Here is a 10,180-nt window from a genome sequence, read left to right as displayed (position 1 = left end):
ACCTCGAGGATGCTCAAGCCCCTTGGGGAGAGGCTGAATCTTGTAGATGGGAGGAGGGAAGTCAGGGAGAGGGGCAGGAGGAAGATTCAAGGGAAAGGAGCATTTAAGGTGCAAGGAGCACGCTTTGGGGTCTTTTGAAAGGTGTGTCCAGCCCAGCTAGAGAAGGCTCCTCGGAAACTTCAGTCGACTCTGGAGAGGGCGGGAGAGATGCCCAGCCCCTTAAAGGAGAATACACACAATTTTGGAAAAGTGGAGAGGAAGTGGAGGAGCCTAAGAAAGGTGAGGAAAAAATGGGGGAGTGAGAAAATACCCAGATTCCCCGCTTTACCCCAAACCCAGATCCTATTGTCTTCCTGTTCATGAGCATTGGAGACTGTTTGAGGGGAGCAGTAGTGCCAAGTATTAAACTGGAATCATTGGGCCACTTCCCTGGACTCTCACTGATGGCTTCCCTGGGAAGCTGTTTTTGTTTTTTTGTCTTCTTAAAGGGGGTGGGGGTGGGGGGAATGTTAAAGTAGTGCAGACTTCCTTGCTGCCTCCCCTTACAGACCTAACAGAAGTGGTTGAGAAGAAATTTATTAATGGAAATTGGCCCTCAGGGTATTTTTGCCTGGGGAGGGAATTAGGGAGGGGGGTGAGTTAAAGTGTTTTTGTGTATCCTTCTCCAGAGAGCATGAAACATATCTCATGTGAAGGGTCCAGTGGAAAAGTAGGGAGAGAAATTGAAACATCTGCAGGATACAGACACAGGTACAGGTATGTTTACATGCAAGTTCTGGTGGTGGGGGTGGGAGGCTCAAGGAAAAGATCCACTTAATCCAACACACACACACACACACACACACACAACCAGCTGGAAACTAGGGCCCATTCCAGGTACAGGAGCCCTCCCTCCAGCCCAGACATCAGATCTCCAAGTTAATGATTCATGTTAAGGACTTTGAAGGCTGAGGGTTGGAAACCTCTGTTAAGTGCAACAGTCCCATCCCCCCACCCTCCCCCTTGCAACCCAAGAAGCAAAGATGGGTGGGGAGGGCACTAGGAGGGAAGTAAAGGAACTGTAGGCAACGGTGACTGGGGGTAGGAACGCAAAACTCTAACTTTAGGTATGAAAAAGACAGAAAATAAAATACAAAGTAATGAATTCACGAGCTGCTGTTTTATTGATTTTGAGTTTGTACAGAGGCAGCAATTCTTAGGTGGGGGCCCCAGTTTTCTAGTGACAACTCTCTCTTCCCCCCACCAGCACACACACCTTTCCGGCCTCAGCTTTAAAAATTCCCTGTCTTGGCTGCAACTGTGGAAATAGTGAAGATATTCTGAGGCAGGGAGTCAGTCTGGAACAGAGAGGCATACACCTGCTAGGAAGGTAGCCCAGAAGCCTGATTCTAGAAGTCTTAAAAGCTACCAAGCCCCGCCACCCCCACCTGCATTCCATCAGCCTCAATCTCTTGGGGGGAAGAAAATATTTCCCAAGGTCTGTGGCAATAGGAAGAGCTGTGTACCACAGTTTAAAAATCCATTATCCACTTTCCTTCTCCCCACCACCCTTCATTCAAGAGCCTCATTCTATTCTTTAATACTTGAGGTGTAGGAGCAGCAGAGGAATACAGAGAAAAAACATCAGGGGAATGGTGGAAGGTCACAGGCAGAAAAAAGATGGGTGACTTGGATCAGCACCTCACCAGGAATGCAAAGGGGGCAGCAGCTGAGGGTTAAGTAACAGGAGGATCCCCTCTGTCCATTCTACACACACCCAGTAGAGGTTTAGTGGATGAAAGGAAGGGTGAAGAGGCAAGGGGCTGTATCAGATTTTTCCATTTTCAGAATCCTGGTCTGGTTGCAGGTTTGTGCCAGGAGTGAAGGCTGCTGGGAGGGGCAGCTAGAGGAAGGAGGTGGAGCTGTGTGACTCACAAGATGAGTCACAGATCCAGTTATAAGCACAGAAAAGAGGCCAAGGTCCTCCCCACCCCCACTCCTCTCTGCGCCACTGTCAGCCAGCTTCCCTTTCTCTTTTCTACTGCCCCTTACCCAAGTGGCCAGTGAAGGGAGGTGGCATGGAGAAAGTCTCCATGGGGGATGTCATATTTTGCTAGTCAACTTAAGTTCAGGAGGCAAAACAGCCTGTAATTTGCAGACCAGGTATCTACAAAGTGAAAGAGACAGACTGCTTACATGAGTCACTGAATCTGTTGTTGAAGGGCCTGGAGGGAAAAGGAAATTAGAAAAATCTGGGGTGCAGGTGATTCCAGGCCGAGAAGGGGCTTCTGATTCTGTCTTCTCACCTGTGGTTGTGTGTCTGGGGCACTGACTCCTTAGAGAAAGAAGAGAACACAGAGTCCAGAGGTGTCCGAGTAACTGGGGACAATTATCTTTGAACCTCCTTTATTGGGAAAGATAAAATGTGACTGGAACCTTGGACATGTGGCTGTTTAGAAAGTAGTAAGAATAGCAAAAGCTAGGTTCTCAGAATTCATTCAGCTCCATTCTTTCCAGCTCAGTATCATTCTCAAATATACAACAAAAAGTCATTGCTAATTTCTGTTGTGTTGGTCTGTGAGCTTTAGTTTCACTTGAGAAGAAACAGCCAACAGGAGAGGGAAGGAACTTCCCTCCAGGCCCTGTACAGCACTGAGTTAAACACCATCCGCACTCCATAAAGAGACTGAATCTTAAAAAAAAAAAAAACAACAAACTTTTAATATAATCTTTTACTTTTGTTTTAGAATCCAGTGTGAGGGGAAAACGTTTGGTTAAATCTTATAACTCTCAATAAAACCAGCATAGATTAAGGGAGGAATTTGGAGGCCTCTCCTATAGTATACTTGCTCCATCAGGGCTGAGATGGAGAACGTAGGGTGGAGGGGTAGCACTGTCTTAAATCAAAAGGGGAAAAATAAGAGCCCTGAAAAATCTTCCCTCTCCAATAAAAACCTCAGTAGGTACCCCAGTGCCTGGATTAAAGGAACTAGGTGCACTTATTTAAGCCTGAGAGATTATCATCCCTCATCCAGTGTTGAGGGGTCTGCCTCCCCCCTTCACCCACACCCTCCTTAACTAAGGAGTTTGGCTAATTTTGAGTGCACATCATGTACTCTTCTCCTCCCTTTTCCCCAACACAGTAATTGCATGAGCTTGCCTCTTCCACCCCCTCATCCTCCCCAAATACCATAAACCAACTAGAGTCTGTCTTCATTTTGCAGGCATTATTTTTTCACCACCCTCCCATTCCACAGCCCTCTCAAAGGATGAAGCAAAACAAACTTTACTCATCCCTATGGAAAAACATCCATTGACTCAGGGTCCCTCATCTTTAGAATAGAGAGGGTGTTTTTTTTTTTTAATGTGTCAATAAATAGTTACCTTCCCAAATTAAAAAAAGAAATGTATTTCTTAATGAAAAAGCTAGAGGGTCTAAATAAAGCTCTATTTTACCATATTCATCCCTAGGCCACCCACCAGAATTTCCACCTTTTTTATTTGAAAAGAAGTCAAAAGCAATTGGGATTGATTCATTTATAAATCAGAACAAAAGCAAACATGACACAAGGTTTCCGTTTTTGTTCATTTGTCCTCAGTTTTTAAAAACAAAAGTATTAACTAGAATCTAATAACAGGTCAAATCCAAACACAGCAGTCCAGTGGAGAATCAACTTTCCTGGTTTTATTCTCTGGGAAAGTCCCTGGTCTGTTTCCATTTCTATTGGTCCAGGCCAAAATCCTATGATATAGATGGATGCCTATGGGAAAGCTAGGTGAGCTATGCAAATTCTTGGTGTGGGTTTGAGCCACCTGTTGTTTGGGTGCATGTTAGGGGATGAAGTTCATAAGGTGGTGGTCTCACCAGTGCTGTTCTAACCCCGGAAACAGGGTAAGGTGAGCAAGGCACTCACTTTGGGCACAAAATTTAAGGGGTGCCCCAAAACCCAGTAACCAAGATACTATTTTAACACAGTATATTTTGAAAATCAAAACTAATGTAAAAAAATCCACAATGACTAAAGTATCAAAATTTTAAATAAAGACAGGATTCAACCCGTACTTGCTCAATTCAGTGTTCCTACCCTCACTCTAACCCCAGTCCTGTTGGATTCTGTCTTTTTTAAGATTCTGATATTTTGCTTGTCATGGATTTTTTGCATTAATTTTTAAAAATACTGCATTAAAACAGTATTTATCTTGATTACTAAGTTTTTGGTATCTCCTTAAGTTTTGAACCTGAGGGGCGTGCTTGTCTCACACTAGTCCCAGTCCTGCCCAGAAATATATACATACCCTCCACCCTCCTTTGGAACCTATCTCCTTTGACCTCATCTCATTGCTTCCTTAACACCAGGTTTGTTTTCAAATAAAAGCCTAAGAATTAACAGCCATGGAAATTATTAAATCAACAATCAGATTTAGAAAATAAGTGACTTTTCAAGTTTGTTGAGGAGAAAGGAAACTTTCTAAATTGTGAGCAGTTCCAATGTATAGGACAGTCTTGGCTGGCTTTGTTACCAAGGGGGAGATGGAATGACAACTCTCCTGATTGGGCAGAAGCAACACAGGGCAAACACGAGTCCCCCTAACACACACACCCAGCCCATGTCTGCCTTGGATCAAATGTGGGGATTACATTCCACAGGATGGTTTATGAGTACATACCTCAAAAGAGAAATCCAAATACAGAAAAATAGCCCCAATTAACACTCTGGACACTTAAGTACACTTATTCCCCTTCCTCATATGCACCCAGGAGTGTATACAATTGCATAGTTGAGTTTTTTTCCCCCCAGAAAAAAAAAATTTAAAGAAAAGGGAAAATTGGCCCAGGATAGGTCCTCCAGTTTAAAGCTCTTAGAAATGGTGCTGGCCAGAGCATAGGCTGGCCAGACTTGTGCTGTGCAAAATGCAAAGGAGCTCCCCGCTACTGTGTCCACAGACCCACTCCCATCCTCTGGGGAAAAGGATGGCGGGGGGGGGGGGCGGCAGGGGGAAAGGGGGAAACCCAAAAACAGATCAGCTCATTGGGAGTAATCTGTGATCTGTGGTTATAGTTCACTAAAATATATTTCTCTACCTTTTTATAAATTGCCCCTAGCCCCTACCCCAAGTTTCAACATCAGTCCTATTATCAAAAATATCTCTTCTTACAAAGTATTTTTATTATTTTAATAAACTAACCACAGATTAAGGTCAGCTATGGCTTAACAAAAGAAGCCGGGACGTTAAGTTCATTCTCCAAAAGTAGAGAGGAAGGAGAAAGAATCACTTAAATAGGAGGAAAAAAAAATATTTTTTAAAATGTTTTTGCTTGCTGGGGTCTTTTTGTTTCTTTTCTTTAAAAAAAAAAAAATTCCAAAAAATAAGTTGCTTTCTACAGAAACACAGCAGCAGAGGATGGTAGTGCTCTATTTAGGTTTTTGGTTTTGTTTGAAACAGTCTGGCCAAAAGTCTGTCCTCCTCCCACCCCCCTCCCAAGGCGCACTCAAACCCCAATATGTGGTTATTGCTAGTAGTTAAAAAAAGATCACCTCTGTACCAATTCACCTGGAGAAAATTCAACACACACAGCTGCTCTTCTCATCATTCTCTTGCCTTCCCCAGAGGGAACTTTTGTTGTTGTTGTTGTTTTTTAATAAAATTAAAGTCTTTAAAAAAAAATCACAACCTTCTTAGCTCAGCCCTCAAAAAGGATGAGAAAAAGATAGGGGGCAATTGGCAATCTCCTCCCGAACTAGAAGGGATGACAGATAGCTGTTTAGAAGGAAATCAAACTCAAGAGGAAGAAGATTCCCCTTTTAAGTTTCTCCCTTTCCCATCTCACTAAACTGATTTAAGCCAGCCCCCTCCTAATAAGCATCCATAAGCACATGTTACTGCCTTGTCTTTCCAGATCCTTCAAGAGGAAAAATTTATCCAACACTAAATTTCTACCTTAATTCAACTCAATAGAAAATTTGACTAATTTCCCAGTTTCCCTCCACACTCCCAACTCCACCACCATGTGCTTTTTTCCAACCTAAAAGAACTTTGGTCTGTTTTTTTCTTTTATTGACTGAGAACCTCCTTTGCCAGTTCCTCCCCCAGACTTCTGCCCACCTCCCCACCCCCTCACATCAAATCTTCCCTTACACTTTCCCTTAGGTCCTGGGATGGACCCAAGGGATTATGACACAGAATTACCATCTTTCCCCGCTTGTACCTCCTCAGTACCATTAAGTCAAGATGGGCAAAGGACCAGTAGAGCCCTTGAGGCACCATCCAGCCCTGACCTGCTCTTGCCAGCCTGGCAGCTCTCCAGAGCATACACACTTAAAAGTTTCTGGCCAGGTTCACACAAACATTACTGCATTTGCCCCATCAACATGGAGGCTGGGTCTCATGAGCCAATTAGTTGAGCTTAACTTTCTTTGTTTAGCCCCCTTGCCCTCCAGGGTTTCCCCATTCAGAACCTGTGCACCAGCAGCTCCCCACCCGGTTCACGTTCCCTTCTCCTCAGTTCTTCCCTGTAACAGCAGGAGCAGAAGTTGTTTGTCTCAGGGTGTCCATAGAAGCTGCAGTTCGGTTGTTTGCATTTGGTCTGGGTTGGGGGAAGCCCCCGGGGACCTCCAGCCCATCCATCTGGCTCAGGGGGCTCTCTGTAGCCGTTGCTATAGGAATCAGCCACGCGGAAGTGGGGTGGTAACAATGCACCCCTGTGAACTCCATCCTTGGAGTGACTGCCTGGCTCCAGAGAAGGGATGCTGTCCTGATGGGGGTAGGGTCGCCCAGGAGGGCACTGTCTGGGGAAGGTGGCATATGGTGGCAGGCCCCCCCCACATGGCCCCCCTGCCATCTGCCTCCGGGGCTCCTGGCAGTGGACTCCACCCCCAGAAGGTCGAGGGATAGTAAAGCCACCAGGGTAGCCAGTAGACAATGCCACCGCCTTGGACTCTGCTGGAGGGGCAGTCAGCAGCTCCTCCCCGCCATCTGGCTCTGGCTTTTTGGCTGGAGGAGGCCCACTCCCTACCCCTCCATTCATGATCTTCCTCTCTGCCTCCTTCTGCTTCTGCTCTGCCAGGAATCTCTCCTCAGCATCAGAAAGGTAGCGTTGGATCATCTCCTCCTGATATTGGTGACGGTGACCCATCTTCAGGGTTCCAACAAAAATAAACTTCCCCTCCCCTTGCATTGCAATCCTCAAAATGCTCAGGCTTTGCATCACCTCCTGGCTATACTTGCTCCCTCCATTACCAACAGACTCAGATGTGGGCTTCTCAGTTACAGGCCCATCCCCAGCTGCCTCCTCTTTGCCACCCTTCCAACTCTTCAGTGAGTTTTTCTTCTTCTTCTCCAGTGTCTCAGTGCCACTGCTTACCCCCGACCCTGTTCCCATCCCTCCAGGCTTAGAACCCTTGCTGTGCATCAGGCCTCCCATGTTCTTCTTGAGCTTGCTGCCCAAGGTTTTGCCAAAGCTGCCCAGTTTGTTAGCCACAGAATCTGCTCTTTTCTTGTCCTTTTCCCGGTCTCGTTTTGACTTCTCTTTCCGCTTGCTGCCCTCATTGCTGGCAGAACTGCTGCCAACTGACTCCTTGTCTGATTCCCCAGACTCAGGAGTGGACCGGGGCTCATCTCCAGCTGAGGCTGTCGGGGACTCAGGCTGGGCCAGGGGAGCCTGGAAGAGACAAGAAAGTGGTTGACAGATATAGGATGGATAAACAACAAGGTCCTACTGTATAGCACAGAGAACTATATTCAATATCCTGTGATAAACCATAATGGAAAAGAGTATTAAAAAAGAATTTGTATATGTGGATAACTGAGTCACTCTGCTGTACAGCAGAGATTGGCACCACATTGTAAATCAACTATACTTCAATAAAAACAATTTTTTTTAATTAAAAAAAAAAAAAGAATGTGACTGACAGTTATCCCATTGGTTTGGGTTGAGGGAAGCCCCCAGGAACCTCCAGCCCATCCAGCTGGCTCACGGGGCTCCCTGCAGCTGTTGCTATAGGAATTAGCCATGTGGAAGAGGGGTGGTAACACCCCTATGAACTCCTTCCTTGGAGTGACTGCCTAGTTCCAGAGAAGGGTTGCTGTCATGACAGGGGAAGGGTCACCTAGGAGGGCACTGTCCTTCCCCAGCTCATCAGCTCTCCCATGAACCAGGGAAAGAGGTATCTAATATCTAACTTTTATCTCACCCCCTGCAATTTGATGCCCTTCTGTAATAAGGGGATACCAAAATGAAGCCTGGATTTTGCTCTTCTAGAACAATGAGCAACGATACAAATATATGGCCTCTGGGTGAGGAGGGAGAATATTCTATAGACACTAGAATGGCCTTTATTATAAATTTCTCTATGCCAAATTCTGCTCAAAATTAATCTCAAGGAAGTCTTGAATAACCACCCCAAGCCTTAACCATTCTGCATCCCCTCAAGTTCTAGACATTCAGCACTGGAGTCCATCAGTTGGCCCTTGCTCCTGTGTTCCTGTTCTATGGATAATAATGACATCCTCAGAACCTACTGTATCAGGAGCCCTTTAAGCTATTCTGTCTCCTCTGGTGCCCAACACAGAGGTCTATGTACAGAGGGCTTGGAACAAAGTAATAACAATCTCAAGTTCACCAAAAAGTTCAGAAAACTTTTCTTGAAGAATGTGTTTTAGTATCAGAAAGAAGAGCCTGGCCGGTGAGAAGATATAGAAAACAAAGGGCACTAACACGTAGAAAGGCAAGAAAAAGTGTCGTTTGGAATTTATCTGATATTTTCTAGGTATTCCTAACCTTGAATCATAAGCCACTACTCAGAAGAGACTCAGAAGGAACCACCACCAGATTTCCTTGTTCTCCCTGACATGAAAATGAGGACATGCAAGGGTGGGGTGGGAGAAGTCCTCACCTGTGCATCCGAGGACACTGGGATCCACTTCACATTCATGTAGCCATGCAGCAGATGCAATTTGACCTCTAGGGACAGGATTACACTGTGAAAAGGAGAAAAAAAGAATTTCAAAATACTGTGACCTTTAAAAAGCAGAGCAGTGTGATCCATTTGGGAGGTAGGGTGGGAGAGGGCTACATGGCTGGGAACTCAGACAGGGTTGAGTTTGAATTAGGGCTCCACCAGTTACTAAGCTTTATGACCTTGAGCAAGTCACTTCAACCTCCCTGAAACTCAGGGAGGGGTTGATAATGGGTATAGATAATAATATCTATCCTGCAAGGTTGCTGTGAAGATTAAAATAGTATTTGAAAAGGGCCCAGCACAGTGTCTGGAAACTAGGAAATACTTCTAAACGGCAGCCACTATTATTGTTGTTGCTGTAAGTATTACTCAGAAGGAGCTTTTCATAATTAGGTGAGAACTATTTAAAAAGCCATAAACGCTGGGTTTTTAAATCAAACCGTCTCAGTTGGGTTCAGTTTTAGGAGCCCGAAGAAGGCGGCACTGGCTAAGAGGTAAGGGAGGAGCTTTTACATTCATAAGCTCTTATGGGAAGTTTGGAGGCAGGAGGAAGCCAACTTCTGGGAGGTGGCAGGGGGGCGGAGAACATATTTTTCTTGCTGTTTAAGTTTCAGAAAGGCAAAAGCCCAGACCAAACTGTTTTGGTCAGCTATTTAAAACCCTTCTCATTTGGGCTGGGAGAAGAAGTGTGATTTGATTATCTTGATTTTCTGATCACTGTTTTGGGGATTCTGCAAGAACACTCCTCATACTGTAAGGAGATCCCAGGATTCCCTTGTCTTTCACAGGGAGAAAAGGCAGCTGCAAGAGTCCTGGTGCCCAATCTGTCTCCCTCCTCTCCATCTTCCCAAAGACACTGGAACTAGGATGCGACTGTCTTTGCCTCTGAGCTGAGGAAAAGTCCCCGGGAGACGGACATCGGACATCATATGTGGAAGAGATCGCAGCTACAAAGCAGATAGAAAGGCTAGGCTTGCCTCACCTGGCCAATCGGACATTGTCATTGTCATCTTTGCCCCACTCCCAGCCCTTTCCAGGGTCCACAGCAAAGTGCAAGGGCAGCAGCTTATGCTCTGAATCTGTAAGTGGGATCACAGCTGGGAAGGAAAGAAACATGATCAAGGAGTCTCTTTGAGGAGAGAGGAAGGCAACTGAACACAGACTGACTTCAGTGAAAAGGAGGCTGAACCATACCAAAGGTCTTTAACTGCAGTCACTTCTCAGTTCGTAACATGTGAATT

The 10,180-nt window shown here is 45.4% G+C and overlaps 1 protein-coding gene and 1 long non-coding RNA gene across 4 annotated transcripts in view; one reads left to right on the top strand and one right to left on the bottom strand.

Annotated features, from left to right (window-relative positions):
- The first annotated feature begins 24 nt into the window (after positions 1-24).
- On the top strand, positions 25-9,891 carry LOC309818595. The gene is made up of 3 exons (XR_014296361.1): positions 25-279; positions 669-756; positions 9,728-9,891. It is a non-coding gene; the product is annotated as an uncharacterized lncRNA (long non-coding RNA).
- Positions 1,191-10,180, bottom strand: part of OTUD7B (OTU deubiquitinase 7B) — a 62,214-nt gene continuing 53,224 nt past the window's right edge. For all 3 annotated transcript variants that reach the window (XM_082648311.1, XM_082648312.1, XM_082648313.1), the window contains 3 exons: positions 9,922-10,036; positions 8,874-8,958; positions 1,191-7,639 (listed from right to left, as the gene is read on the bottom strand). In XM_082648311.1, the coding sequence (XP_082504437.1) occupies positions 6,431-7,639; positions 8,874-8,958; positions 9,922-10,036 (1,409 nt within the window). In that variant the 3' untranslated portion in view covers positions 1,191-6,430. The remainder of the gene's footprint in view (positions 7,640-8,873; positions 8,959-9,921; positions 10,037-10,180) is intronic.

The sequence above is a fragment of the Grampus griseus genome (assembly GCF_964374135.1).
Source record: "Grampus griseus genome assembly, chromosome: 1".
Taxonomy (NCBI): domain Eukaryota; kingdom Metazoa; phylum Chordata; class Mammalia; order Artiodactyla; family Delphinidae; genus Grampus; species Grampus griseus.
The sequence above is the reverse complement of the archived record's forward strand: the minus strand, read 5'-3'. Positions and strand labels throughout refer to the sequence as shown.